This window comes from Zingiber officinale, chromosome 1B, assembly GCF_018446385.1.
Source record: "Zingiber officinale cultivar Zhangliang chromosome 1B, Zo_v1.1, whole genome shotgun sequence".
Lineage (NCBI taxonomy): Eukaryota > Viridiplantae > Streptophyta > Magnoliopsida > Zingiberales > Zingiberaceae > Zingiber > Zingiber officinale.
The window spans coordinates 36,965,450-36,980,983 of NC_055986.1; the positions used below are offsets into that span (position 1 = coordinate 36,965,450).

The 15,534-nt window shown below is 36.7% G+C and overlaps 1 protein-coding gene across 1 annotated transcript; it reads left to right on the plus strand.

Moving 5' to 3' along the window:
* Nucleotides 1-8,561: 8,561 nt before the first annotated feature.
* On the plus strand, nt 8,562-15,033 carry LOC122055060 (vesicle-associated protein 1-3-like). Its single transcript, XM_042616461.1, has 8 exons — nt 8,562-8,624; nt 8,884-8,954; nt 10,335-10,416; nt 10,534-10,649; nt 10,751-10,912; nt 11,391-11,432; nt 12,981-13,058; nt 14,695-15,033. Exons 1-8 carry the CDS (start codon nt 8,573-8,575, stop codon nt 14,803-14,805), a joined length of 714 nt encoding a protein of 237 aa, XP_042472395.1. The 5' UTR covers nt 8,562-8,572; the 3' UTR covers nt 14,806-15,033.
* Nucleotides 15,034-15,534: the final 501 nt, after the last annotated feature.

Below are 15,534 nucleotides of genomic sequence, written 5' to 3' on the forward strand. Positions count from 1 at the left end.
CACCAGAACTTCTGTTTCACGTCTTGGTACATCTTGGTAGAACCAGGATGCATGGAGTAGGGTGTACTATGAGCTTCCTCTAAAATTTTCTTTCTCAGCTCTTCATCATTAGGGACACAAAGGCGGCTCCCCTGATAAAGAATTCCACTGTCTGATACTCGAAACTCCGAATTTTCTTCTTTCTGTATCCCTTGCTTGATCTTCTGGATATCTAGATCTTCACTTTGCTTTCTTTGTATATCCTCAAGAAAGGTAGACTCTAAGGTCAATGCAGAGAGTTGCTCATAAATAATTTCCATTCCAAAGTCTGACAACTCCTTCTGTAGTGGTAGGGCTAATGATGACAAAGACATCAGGGATGCACTGGATTTTTTGCTTAGTACATTTGCCACTTTATTAGCTTTGCCTGGGTGGTAGAGGATTTCACAGTCATAGTCTTTGACCAACTCTAGCCACCTGCTCTGTCTCATGTTTAAGTCCTTCTGGGTGAAGAAGTACTTAAGACTCTGATGGTCTGTGAAGATTCTGCATTGAACGTCATACAAATAATGTCGCTAGAGTTTTAGTGCAAAGACCACAGCTGCCAGCTCAAGATCATGAGTGGGGTAGTTCTTCTCGTAGTTTTTGAGTTGCCTGGAAGCATAAGCTATAACTTTTCCTTCTTGCATGAGTACAGCTCCTAGGCCCATCTTGGAAGCATCATTGTAGATGCCAAAACTCTTGTCACTAGCTGGAACAGTCAGAATGGGAGCACTGGTTAGTCTCTTCTTTAGCTCTTGGAAACTCTGCTCACATTTGTCTGACCATTCAAACTTCTTGTTCTTCCTGATAGGGTCGTTAGTGGAGAAGCTATCCTGGAAAAATCCTCCATGAATTTCTTGTAGTACCCGGCCAACCCAAGGAAGGTTCTGATCTCCCTGGCATTCTTGGGTCTACTCCAGTTGTTGACTGCTTTTATTTTGGCAGGGTCCACTTGAATACCTTCTTTAGAAATGATGTGGCCTAGAAATGACACCTGATTTAACCAGAACTCGCACTTTGAGAATTTAGCATAAAGCTGCTTTTGCTGAAGGGTCTGCAGTACTATCCTCAAGTGCGTGTCATGCTCCTCTGGGGTTCTGGAATAGACTAGAATGTCGTCGATGAATACGATGACAAATTTGTCGAGGTATTCTCTGAACACTCTGTTCATTAAGTCCATGAAGACCGCTGGTGCATTAGTCACACCAAACGGCATGACTACAAACTCGTAGTGTCCGTATCTGGTCCTGAATGTCGTACTGGGTATATCACTTTCTTTCACTTTCAGCTGATGGTACCTAGAGTGCAGGTCTATCTTTGAAAACACTGTTGCCCCTCTCAATTGATCAAATAAGTCGTCGATCCTGGGAATGGGGTACTTGTTCTTGATTGTCACTTGATTTAGAGCTCTATAATCTATGCACATCCGCATAGATCCGTCCTTCTTCTTGACAAACAACACAGGAGCTCCCCAAGGTGAGTGACTAGGGCGGATGAAGCCTTTGTCAAGTAGCTCCTGAAGTTGCTCTTGCAACTCTTTCATCTCTGCTGGAGACATACGATACAGAGCTTTTGAAATTGGACCGGTACCAGGAACCAATTCAATCTCAAACTCCACTTCTCTGTTGGGAAACAGTTCAGGCAGCTCTTCTGGAAATACTTCTGGATACTCGCATACTACCTGAACATCCTCCTGCTTGGGTCCTTTCTGTTCTTCTGCATTTACTATGTATGCAAGAAAACCAGCACACCCTTTAGCTAACATCTGGTGAGCTGTGAGGGAAGAGAGGAATTTCCGGGTCTTCCTCTTTGGTACTCCCATGAACTCAAAGGATGGTTCACCTTCTGAATTCTATAAACTCTTCATAATGTTTATTGGTGATCCGTTGGCGGAAGAATTCTTCGTGAAACTCTGTCTCGGAGTCAGTCCAGCTCATCTGATTGACTACTCTCTTGCTCTTAACTCTCTCTCCTACCACATTCGAGCATTTCCTGATAGGCAGAAAGAGGCACACTTGACCTTCTCGACGACTTCTGGCCAGTCAAGAAGCTCCATGGTGCTCTCCAGTCTCTTGAACCAAGCCTGAGCATTCTAAGGCTCAGTCGTGCCTGAGAAACTTTCTGGCTTCAGCTTCAGCCACTGTATCAGGTATGCTTCTTGTCTTCTAGGTGCTGTGGCGACTTCCAGGGCGGCTGGTGGAACCTCAGTCACCACTGGAGTCTCCACATTGATTGTTGGAGGAGTGGGAGGGACTGGCTGCTGATTCGCCATCAAATTGACGATCACTTGTTGCTGCTCTACTACTTGTCTCTGGAGTTGAGCAACAACTTCAGAAAGATTGGGCTCAGTTGATCTAAGCTCTTCGTTCTCCTGATCTTGGTTCTCAGTACGAATGGTACGGGGATGTTCTCTTCTTGACATCTAATTATGCAAAGAAAAAGACTTGGTATCTTCTCTATCCTTTCTAAACATACTTATGTATATGAATAAAAGAAAAAACAAAACTTCTATCTTACTAAAGCGCATATAAGCAATTATTTCATACTGCAAATAATAAAGAAAGCATAAAAGGAAAAACTTAAATACTTTCTTACTTGAAGACAGCAAGGTTGATGCTGATGTGTGTGTGATGCTGGAGAATGAGAACTGTTCTAATACCAACTGTAATGACTGTTGGTGCAATCGACCTAGGTTTTGATCGGTACAATCATAGTTTTGATGTGTGTGTCAAAGAGTTTAAGTTAGGTTCATCCTTGTATTTGATATGTGTATTTGAGTTGTGCAGGTTCGTAAGATACACATGCGACTCAGGTTGATGGCTTCGGGTCCGGTGAAGGATGATGCATCCGAGGGACCGTGGACAAGGCAGCGAGGACAAAGGCCGAGGGAAGCAATTTCGAGGCATACGCGAAGGATGGCATTGGGGACGAGCCGCAGGCTTGAATGCATCCGAGGGACGAGAGCCAAAGAAAGTATGCTTGAAGGTTCTGTTAAAGCTGCAAAGGAAGCGTCAAAAGAGTCGTAAGGGTGAGGGTATGAGTGCACGAGAGATTGTACTCGGAGTAAAAACATAAGTTTCAGGGTTTACTGTAGCAGTACTGTAGCGTTACTGTAGCAATACTGTAGCAGTCGACTGCATGTTTTGGCAGTCGACTGGTGCTGTCGACTGCGCAGTCGACTGGGCGCGAACAGAATGGTTCTGTTCGTTCGATCGGTGTAGATCAGTCGACTGCAAGTTTTAGCAGTCGACTGCACCAGTCGACTGCTAGTTTTAGCAGTCGACTGGTAAATGACCGTTGGTGCTGGAAAGTAGCCATTGGCTACCTCCAACGGTAACACCAGTCGACTGTATGTTTTAGCAGTCGACTGGTGTCGAGATGAGTTGATATGATGATCAACTCTCTCCTCTTATTTATAGAGAAGCTTTGGGGCTTGAAGGAGGTTACTAATGCTTATTGAATAACTCCTTGTCATTGCCCAAAAGCTTCCAAGCCTACTCTCTTCCTCCTAAACCTAAGTTCATCATTGTAAAGAGGAAGAGATCCTTTGTGAGAGGTTTGCTCCACCGAGAAGGAGAAAGCTCTAGCCGGAGATTGCCGGGGACTGATCCACCGAAGGATCAAGGGCTCGTCCACCTCAAGGACACGCCGTGGAGTAGGAGCAAGCAATCTCCGAACCACGTAAAAGAATCGTGTTAGCGTTTGTGTTCTTACTCATTGCTTTCTTGTTTTAGTTTCATTTCCGCTTGCGCAAACTAACCGTGTAGAGAAGAAATCGAACTTGGGGGTGACCTAGCTATCCAACCCCCCTTCTAGCCGGCCACCGATCACCTACAATGACCACCCTTCTTACTATACTATACTACTCTCTAGGATGACTGTTACTTAACTATTAACTCTACTTAACCGGTATGATCGAAACCACGAGGAGTCCTTACCGAAAAATTTCAACAGAGTCTCCCCTGTACCGGTGACAATAATCATCAATACATGCAAAATAAATCATCAGCCACATGCGGCTGATATATATATACTTCACAACCACGCAGTAATAAGACACAACGACTTAAAGAAAACTATTCTAGCAATAGTAAATAAATAAAGCTCCAACAATGGAAACAACCAAACTAACAATACGGAATAAACTCATTTAGCAACATCAGAAAAATAAGAAACAACTCTTTAACAAACTCAATTGACATAAAGCATAAAGTACGACTCAATTCCCCAGATCTCTCCATAGTCCTGGCATCACACACATCCGTCACGCATCCTCCTTGTCGCCTTCCTCTTTACACTTTAACTTTTCCTTTATCTGCAGTAGGAGGAAAATAAATCTATAAGCGAAACGCTTAGTAAGTACTAAACTATCTCACAAAAACTCGAAAGTGCATAAGATGCAAAGGATGCTAAAACTGAAGTACTAAAAAGAAAAGCTAAACATGTTCATCTAATAGCAAAGCACTAAAATAATCTGCATACTCATGATATACAAGAATAAATCTGCATACTGGAAATAAAGCTAATCATGCTCAATAAACTCATAAAGAAACGAATGAAAATCAATACTGTATGCTTAGAATTATAAGAGCTAAACTTTGCTAGTTCTAAACATAGGTGATACTTGTTTCATTTACTTATAGCCTTATACTTGAAATTAATATTTAACTTTCTTCTTCTCTTTCTTGGGCCCAGGCTTAGTACCAAATGCGCGCTCTCTAATAGAGACTGAGGTAGCGAGCATCCAGTCCTATGAGGTAAAGACCTCGGTCTTACCAGGGTCAAGACCTCGGAATTGATCACCTAGATTTGTTTAACGACAATCTCGGAAGTCGGGTACTAGCCTCTTACTTTAAATTACTTGTTATCTTTTCTAATTAGACCTTGGTCTTTTCTCTACTCATAACTTCTCATAATCTCCTAAGAGAGCTTACTAGAACACTGTAAGTATATCTAACAAGTAGGGAATTGCAACTAATTGAGTATGCTATAAAAATAAAGCAAAGGAAAGCAAATCTGTCTTCTTTAAGCATGCTACAATAAACATAAATTAAAAGAAAGTAAATCTGCACTCTCTAAGCATGCTACAATAAACATAAATCAAAGGAAAGCAAATCAGAACTCTCTAAGCATGCTACAATAAACATAAATCAAAGGAAAGCAAATCTGAACTCTCTAAGCATGCTACAATAAACATAAATCTAAGAGGACTGTTCATACTCAGCTAAAGAAAAATGAACACAAACCATGCTCAGCTAAGGGTAAAATGTCAACAAAACAAAGGAATCGATGTTGCACAGCTAAAGGGTCGGCTGGTTATACCTATCAACTAGCAGGGCAATCAAAACAACCTAGGATGCATAGTAGGGAAATATCTAAATCTACAATACTTAGAAAGAATCTGTTCATGTTCAAGAAACCAAGAAACTAACACTACATGCTTTAAATAAAGGTTGTTCTTGCCTTTTTGAGTAGCAAGGAAAATGCTAAACCCATTCTAACTAAATAAAGGGTTATTCTTGGATAAGGAACTACTCATGCTTATTTAAGAAACTTTCCTGCTTAAAGCAAAGCCGTGAAATTCTGAAACTGAATTGCATGTTGAAAAGCAAAGGAAACTAAGCAACTGAAATGCAAAGAAACTAAACACTGGAATGCTAGATAAGGTAGCAAAATAAGCTAACTCCGAATTGTTATAACAAGGTTGTTCATGCTAATCAAGGAAAACAAGGAACTCAGAACTGAAATGCTGGAAATTAGGACTGATCGGGCTTATTGAGTTAGCACAGAAAGGTCCAAACAGTAAGCTCAAGGAGGGCTGTTGGTTCTGCTACAAATTATCTAATTTATGCTAGCACAATTTGGAGAGCATTAGCAACCAAAGATAAAGCATCAAATCCGAATTCTGCTGAAACCAACAAGACGCCTCAAAAGAAATGGGTTACCAACTTCCAAATCCGTTCATAATTCATTCTACAAGAAGCAAGCAAGCACAGCTCTAAAACTTCAACCGAACTCTTGGGAATTACTCTTAAACTTCCAGAAATCAATTCTTAACATAAGCTACTGCCACATTAAAAAAAAAAGTAAGCAAATCTCATATAAAATTCTCTAAGCATGCTATAGAATGCTACGACAGAGATAACAGGAAGAAAACAAAATCTCAGAAGTTTCCCTAAATCCCTAAATTCTGCACACATAATCCAAACAAGAGAAACTATATCCCTAGCACCATAAATTCGGCATAGCAAACCTAACCTTAGCAATTCGGCTAGATAAACAGAGCATGGAAAGAAAAGCCCTAGCATATAGTTCTACCCGACACAGTAAAATCCGAAAGCAAGGAAAACGAAAACCGAAAGTTCGAAGCAACTCCTATCACAGGTGAGTAGTACTTACAATGGATTGCTTGGACTTACAACCGAAGAGGGAGAGATCTAGGGTTCGGGTGAATCTTCAAATCACAGCGGCTTCTTTGTGTTTCCGAGCTCCCCTCGTCGAGGTGGTCATGCACGGTGAAGACCAGCCGGAAAAATCCTTTTGCCGGCGGCGGAGAGGAACCCTAGCGCAGTCGCCTCGTGCTGTGTTTTCTGCTCGCACAGTCGTCGCACGCGAAGGAGAGGAGAAACGGGATTAGGGTTCTGGAAAAAGAAAACCTAAACCTTTTCTTATAACTAGGGTTTTTATTAACTAATATACCTTAAATATTATTCCCTCTTTCCTTAATTAACACCTTTCGTTTGCACACTTGGTCAACCGGGTTTTGACCGAAGCCACAGATCGCAGGTTCGATTCCCTCATCCACCTCTTTTTATTTCAATTTATTTCCTATTCCTTAACTACTGCTTAAATATATTTCGTTCCATATTCATTCACAAAACGTTTGTGGAACAGTTGGCTAGCTGGATTTGGATAAGTCTCGGTCTGAGGTCTATTGTTCGAATTTCAGCTTGGACGTTTTTTGTCAAAACTTCTTTCGTTTAGTAAAAATATCAAACGACCTCCAAAAATAACATAAAAATACTTAAAAATCCCTAGAATATTTTAAAAGTATTTTCAAATATTTTTGAGGACATTTAGAACTCGAAATAGGAAAAATTGGGTCGTTAGAGCATCTACATCAGATACCCTATTCAAAGATTTTACCTTAAATTTTAGATAGGGTAGCTAAAAAATCTCTGCATCAGTTACCCTATCCATTCCCTAAATTATGCATTTATGAATAGTACTTCTCTAAATTTAGGGAATGGATTCCATTCCCTAAACATTATAGAGGAGAGAGAAGAAATAGGGAAGCTGATATATGATGTTTTGAAAAGTGGATATCCAAATTTAATAAAGTAACTTTTTTACCCTAAATTATGCATTTTGGATAGGGAAGCTGGTGTGGATACTCTTACATTCTCTCATTTCTTGGAAGAGTAAGAAATAATATATTATTTCTAGATCTTTCACAGAAGCTGAGTACCATGTCATGACCTCAACTACTTTATGAGATAGTTTGGTTGTGGATATGAGTATATCTCTTTATCAACCTACTTCGTTATATTGTGATAATCAAAGTTCTATTCAAATTATGCGTAATTCAAATTTCATGAGCGGATGAAGCATATTGAAATTGATTGTCACATTATTCGTCATCGTTATCAGATTGACATCATCACATTGTCTTTTGTTCCTTCAAATCTACAGAATGCTAATATGTTTATTAAGACATATTCCACTTCATGTTTTCGTTTCTTGTTTGACAAACTCTCAATATTTCTAGTGGTAACATTGTAAATTTGAGAGGATTGTTATATATATATATATATATATATATATATTATTCCTTCTCTATTTAGGGTTTAAGGTTTTTTAACTGTTATACTCTGTATTTCTAATATGATTGTTAGATTTAATAATATAATTAATTTTTTTTCTTTTCTTAATTTCTATACTAAACTATTAAACTGTTGTTTTAAACCATCAAACTATCAATTTGGAACCAGGATAACATACCTTAGGATGAATAAAAATAAAATTTAAAAATAACTTAGCACAATCCTGTATCATATAACAATATATTTAAAAATATAATAAATTAAATATTATTTTATTAGATAATTTTTAAAATGTCATCAAACTTTAAAAGTTTCTAAAGAGAAGAGATTATTTTCTAAGTGAAATATAAATATTATGTGATATTTAATTGTAATAAAACTTTAAGAATTTTTTTTATAAAAAAAGTTGACAAAGTTTAGATCATTTTTAAAATTACCTATTATATATATATATAATTAAAGTAGGGTTTGATTATATTTAAATTTATTTATTTCTCTTATTAAATTTGTTCAAATTTTAGGTATTAAATTTTTTTATTGAGCTCATATATATTTTTTAAAACGACTATTATTAGGACAACTAGGCGACAGAGGAGGAGAGAAAGACGGGGAGAGAGATCTGCGCTCCTCTAGAATCGTTCCTTTCCTCTCTGAGATCCCATCCGAGTTCCTATCCCACATCCAATCTGGGAGGAGGCAACTGAAATCGCAAACAGACGCGAGGCGAAATGAACGAGGGAGGGTTCCTCGACATCGATCCCAAGGAGCTCAAGTTCGTTTGTAAGTCCTTCGTATCCCTTTTTTTCCTCCTCGGTTCTGATCCATGATTTCTGTGTGTTTTCCGCCGTGTGAGGTTGTGTTGCCTGCGATCTCAAACTTGATTAATGGTTTGCTTTATTTTTTGATCCTCGAAAGTTCATTTTTTTGGTGATTCTGCCCAATGTTTGTGGGTTGTTTGGTTTTGCTTCTTGTTTGGCTTCTTTGATCGCAAATGCAGTTATTTTGCTAATAAATTTTCGGCTGGTTATGGATCGAGCAGTTGAGTTGAAGAAGCAGAGCTCATCTTCCCTGCAACTAATTAACAAAACAGATCAGTATGTCGCGTTTAAGGTATTTCCTTTCTCCCTTTTTATTTCATTATTATATCTGGGATATTTTAACATGCATGATAAGAAAAGAGCATTTTAACTGAATTATTGTCTCTGCCTCACTTTTTCCTGCATGGCTGGGAAAAGAGCATTTTAACTGAATTATTATCTCTGCCTCACTTTTTCCTGCATGGTTTAGAAAAGAGCATTTTAACACGTCCTGGTATTCACTTTTGAATAAAAATGCTTCCCTATTGATTTTTCACCATATCATGCTCCAACCTATTTTCTTCCTCCAAATATTGATCTTGTTACTCAAACCAGTTTGCGGCACGATCTATGGATTAAAGTAGGTTTTTTCTTATCATCTTTCAACATAAGATGGTTACATTGGGATCTCTCGTATCTTATTGCGTACGCTTTAGTGTTGACCCTGAAAGCTGATTTGCACAACAACTTGGATTGTTAAACTCTGCAGGAAAGAGTTCACACGCAAATCACCTTGTGGTATACTTGAGTCCCTTCCAACCTAAGGCAATCAAATAATCCTGAAAGAGTTTCTAATGGCTTAATTATGTATAGTTTTGGATTTTGAGCTTGCAGGATGATTTGCAAATCAACTCGCTGGTGAAAAATGACACAAAATGGCATGCCATCTGATTTGTGAATAGCTTGTGACATGATTACGGAGAAGAATAGATTTTTAAGTACCTTTCCATTTAATACTATCAATTTTTGTTTCTCATACCTTAATTCTACATCATTTAGGATTTTGACCCTGCAAGATGATTTCTATATTAACTTGCATTGGGAAAACTAGCAACCTATAACATGTTTTTTTGAGTTTAATTAACCATAAAAAATTAGGTGGCTGAAATACAGACCACCCGATCATTGGTTATCATCTAAATAAACATCACGACGAAAAATTATTCATATTGAAGTCATCGCATACCTTGTGTGTTGCATCCATATATGTGGGTTCATTATTCATTTCTTGATCACATGTAATCTATAAACTTGTGGGGTGTTTTGTGCCATTTTTCAACTTGTAAGCTGATTTGCAGATCAATTGTTATGTTAAATCATCAAATTTAAGTTAAATTATGACGTGAGAGATCCCAATTTGGGTTGGTACTTGGTAGGTGCTCAACAAAATCTATTTTTTCTCCCTTAATTATGATGCTAGCTGATTTGCTAGTCACATGCAGTTTAATTTAGGGGAGAGAAGTTGATAACCAATATTAATCTTGAAAAAAAAAGTTGGGGCATGATATAATAAAAAAAACAACACAAGGACATGTTGCTCAATAATGGGTACTATCAGTGCAGTTTAGTAAAGTGCCCTCCAAATTGGATTGGATGATAGATATTGCTTGTTGTTTTACCTTCTGCATTTCAGGTCAAAACAACCAACCCAAAGAAATATTGTGTTCGCCCCAACACAGGGATCGTCTTACCGAGTGCCACCTGTGATGTCACTGGTACACTTCTAATGAATAAAAAACAAGTTCTTTTTTATTTGATTGGGAAATTTAGATAACTGATTTTGCATTCATCATTCAATCTTAATGCTTGCTTCTTTCATGGTGACACTTTAGTCACAATGCAAGCACAAAAGGAAGCCCCACCTGACATGCAATGCAAAGACAAGTTCCTACTTCAGAGTGTTATCGTGGAGCATGGTGCAATGACCAAAGATATAACCTCTGAAATGGTTTCTATCTACTGGCTTTTCGTTACCATATAAATAGTTTTCTGCTTATTTTATTTTACTTTACAACAGTAACTTGAACTGATTATAAGTTAAATCATCAGTTCAATAAAGAATCTGGAAAGGTTGTTGATGAGTTCAAGTTGCGGGTTGTTTATGTTCCTTTTAGTCCACCCTCCCCTGTACCGGAGGAAGCGGAGGAAGGATCCTCTCCAAGGTCATCAATATTTGAAAATGGGGCTCAAAGTTTACAAACACATGATTCTGTAAGTGCAATTATTCCAATCCCTCATTGAGCTGCATCACACAATGTTTCTTTCTTTAGGGCCTCTTTATCTGGTGGGGGAGGAGGGGAGCAGAGCGGAGTCACTATTCACTGTTTACTGGCATGGTTTGAATAGTGGAGGACCAGAGTACAAACACACAATGCATTTTTTGGGTGCCAACCTTAATTTCTGAGTGGCAAAGAGGAGAGAGAGGATGAGGAAAATACAGCGACGTGATCATTTATCGTTTTTCAACTTTGCCTAATAATATTATGTAGTTATGGATATTTTAATCTGTTCCACCTAACTCTCCTCTCTGCACTCCGCTCGAGTAAACAAGATTGGAAATCAAATTCTCTGCTCTGCTTTCCTCTCTCTTTCTAGGATGTAAATACTAAATAGGTCTTTAATAATGCATACTCGAGGTGTTATTTTTTTATTCTTTGCTTAGCTCATTGGGTTCCTACACAAATTTCAGGTAACTAGATCACATGAACTACAAAAGGAGAAGTCACCAGAGGTAACTTCTGACTCCCTTTACTTTATTTGTTCTTAGCATCAAAATGATAGAAAATAGGCAAAGATTTGTGTTATTACAATACAGATGCCTCTTTGTATAAAGGTTTGCAAATACTTTCTTATAAAAAAAATTGAAAAATAGGGGACCTGATGTATTATTGAAATTAAAATAGGAATCTTGAACTTTTCCTTTGGATGGATTGCCTCATCCCGTATTATCTGTTTGGTCTTTTTTTATTTGTGTTATTACAATACAGATGCCTTTTTGTATAAAGGTTTGCAAATACTTTCTTATAAAAAAATTGAAAAAATAAGCGGCCTGATGTACTCTAGTGAAATTAAAATAGGAATCTTGAACTTTTCCTTTGGATGGATTGCCTCATCCAGTATTATCTGTTTGGTCTTTTTTGATTTGTGTTATTACAATACAGATGCCTTTTTGTATAAAGGTTTGCAAATACTTTCTTATAAAAAAATTGAAAAAATAGGGGACCAGATGTACTCTATTGAAATTAAAATAGGAATCTTGAACTTTTCCTTTGGATGGATTGCCTCATCCAGTATTATCTGTTTGGTCTTTTTTGATTTGTGTTATTACAATACAGATGCCTTTTGTATAAAGGTTTGCAAATACTTTCTTATAAAAAAATTGAAAAAATAGGGGACCTGATGTACTCTATTTATTGAAATTAAAATAGGAATCTTGAACTTTTCCTTTGGATGGATTGCCTCATCCAGTATTATCTGTTTGGTCTTTTTTGATCCTTTAACACAAGGTGTCCCAAAACTGGCTTCCCTGTAATGCGTCACAATATAAAGAATGAACAAGTTTGACTTGTAAAAAGGCAGTAGCCCAAATCTTCCTTGGGCTTGAATTTGCATTTTTTTAGTGTTTTTTGAACTGAAATGTTGAAGAGTATTAGGACTATCAGAAACAATCCTAATTATTTTACAGATCCTATGTACTCTAAATCACTTAGTTGTTTGATCCACGACATCAGGTATATTTCGCTTGATGATGGCATGGTTGCATCTTGATGTTCATCTACTTCTTTGAGTTAGTTTTTACCATGTCAGCTTTCTTATATGTAGACAAATTAGTGCGCCATTTTGTAGATTTAAGTGGAACTCGACTTCCAAGATTTGGACTATGTTTTAGTTTTTCATAGACTTAGCGTCAAACACATGTTTCTCAGTTCTGTCTTCTTTTTGCTCGACTGCGCTTTCTAAATATTGCTTGCATTTGTCATTCTTTTATACGTCTGTTTCAAAACTTAAATGGTTAGCTTGTGATGGCTTGGCTCTCAACAATCTGGGAGCTATTCTGTTTTGTTAGGTACTTATATAGAGTATGATAAAGGCAAAAATTGTAAGCTTGTCCACCAAGTGTAAGCACCTTGGTTTATGAAATGGAAGTTTTTACTGCAACTGACATTGTTATTCAGTGTGTTATTATTAGTATAAATCTTAAACATGATTTTTGATTTGGTTTTATCATCTACTAGCCTTGTAGCGGCAATAGATTTTTTTTTTTGTTTACCACATGCAGACATTGGCTATGATCTCAAAGTTGACTGAAGAGAAAAATACTGCCATTCAGTTTAACCAGAAGCTCAGACAGGAACTGGTATGTATTTTTGTTACATGCACATGTGTTTTACTGTTTGCTGTTAATTTGTGCAGATTAACATGTAAGTTCAATAACAATAGGATACTATTCTGGTGACTGCAAACGTTTGATTGTTCTGTTTCTGTTGTGGGTTTTCGATATATGTTTCCATTTCAATGTTCATTGGATACCTAATTCCTTTCATCAGAAAGGCGAAAGGGGAAAGGGGGCATGTATTATTGTCAATTTCTAATGACGCCTTTGGTTTGCAGGAAGGACTATTTTATTCCCTATGAATTCTTATAGAATAAACTTGGATGAACATTTCCATGGAATTGTAATTTTCTAATTATAAAGAATGGCTTTTCCTTACTCTATTTGAGGAACAAATATTCTTCATCTATATAATCCCTCCAAAATATATATTGTTACTTTATTCAACCTTCAAAGCATATATATACATATGCATATACACATATAGACGGAGCTGGTCAGGGTGGGCCTATGGCAAATTAGTTTAATCCTGCACAGTATGTTGTGTGGAAGTAAAGAAATTTTATAAGTTTAGTAAGTTAGTATTGATTTGGCTTAAGCATTTTGAACTAGCAAATGGATCTAGACTCTGACAAGTTAATGGGTTTTTTTTTTTTTATTTAGCGAATCATGACAATTAGTATTAGGCTGAACCTAATCTTAGGCCTGGAGTGGTTGTGAATAAGGATGCTGTTGTGATAGGCCTCATATGTCACGGATTAGGTAATGATTAAAGTTATTAGTTGGAGTTTAAATCTTGATGGGGGCATCAAATTGTAAGTAGGAGGGATTATGACAGCTGAGGTTAGTGTCACATCGTAAACTGAATGGGTAAGTTCTCATCTAAGAAATGTAGGTTAGCTGAGGTCTCAATCAACGCCAACTGAAAAGGAACCAAGATAGGAAAATTTTCTTTTTGTTACTCATTCTTTGATTGTGTGTGTTGGTCATTGGGAGGAAATGAAAGGCCACAATGAAAAGAGGGAAAGGTAAAAGGGAAAACACCAAATGGAGCATTAATGTTTGTAAAGAACATGAATGATGACATCAGAGTTAGAAAAATTGAGATGTATCCAACTCTTGTACTAGTGCCTATATTCTGGTTTTGGTAGTCGAGATATATGTATGAATAAACATGCGGAGAAACCAATTCGAATACCAAATGTCATAATAGTATATTAATCTGGGTATTGAAAATTATGAGGTTAGTTTATGCTTATTATCCAATGTAAGAAACATATTTCCATTAATAAAGCATAATAACTAATAGTTGAGATGCTTATTATATTTTCTGGACTTGTTATAGTAAAATTTGATTCAATTGACTTTATTTATATTTGAAAAAACCAAGATAATTGGCAACAAATTATACGATTGCCACCATTTTAGTTTATCACAGCATACTTGTTAAGTGTAGTAACTTTTGTGCTGAGTGTCAGCTAGGTTCAGTTTCAAATCCCACCGTTCTGGCGGGAGAGATCGAAATGCCAGCACGGAATGATACTTTTCTTGATCCAACTCAAATGCTTTTACTACATCTTGCCGTTTCTTACTTCCCTTTGATCATTGCAGACATTTCTTAACATTTATAGCATTGTCTTGATGCTCTTTATAATAACAGGATCTACTAAGGAAAGAAAGCAGCATGCACCAAGGTGGCTTCAGCATTACATTTGTGGTGCTGGTGGGATTACTTGGTGCTCTTATTGGCTACATAATCAAGAAGTCATAAGACACTTCTTCGACTTTCACCAACTGAACGGTATATTTTCTTTTTTCTTTTTTGTTCTTCTGATCAGACCATGGACTACTATCTCAGTCATAAATTACCTAGTAACCTTATGTTGTAGTCATTTATTTGGATTTATGTTTCTCATTGTCTTCCAGACTGAAAATGTCTCTAATGGGAGGTAAAGACCTCAAAATATATAGTTTCTGGGACTTGTTTAGGTTTATTTTACGGAGGCACGCCTGCTCTGTGTTCTTCCCCTTTTGTGTGAAAACGAATGAGTTAAATAAAACTCCTAGTAGCAAATTTGCTTCTATTGGGTTTTAAAATGTTTTTATGTTTTCTAGAGTTCCAACATGACGGTACACAAAATCACTCTCATAGATTTACTTCTAACTTTGAAACCTATTGTTGTTCTTCTTTAAATATGTTCATACTACAGTTTACTTTTTAAATTTTTTAGAATTTATATATTTCTAGATTAACTTAGTTTTTTTAATTGCATAAGAATTTTGAATATGAAGTAGCTAAATAAGTAATACATTTATCAACAAATATTTTAAATATAATAAATTTATTTTGCGTATAATTATCTTTTGATTGCAGAATTTGATTGTATTTTGAAATTAATGTCATTAGTTTAAAAATATACAAACATTTTAAGTGAAGTTCTAAATTTAAAGTGATCAAGAAATAGTGCTACTTGCATTTACTATTTTCATTATTTTTTCA

Coding starts and splice junctions, on each gene's coding strand:
- LOC122055060 (XM_042616461.1), top strand. CDS start 8,573: ATGAACGAGGGAGGGTTCCTCGACATCGATCCCAAGGAGCTCAAGTTC. Junction 8,625..8,883: donor CAAGGAGCTCAAGTTCGTTT/GTAAGTCCTTCG, acceptor TGGATCGAGCAG/TTGAGTTGAAGAAGCAGAGC. Junction 13,059..14,694: donor AGAAGCTCAGACAGGAACTG/GTATGTATTTTT, acceptor TTATAATAACAG/GATCTACTAAGGAAAGAAAG.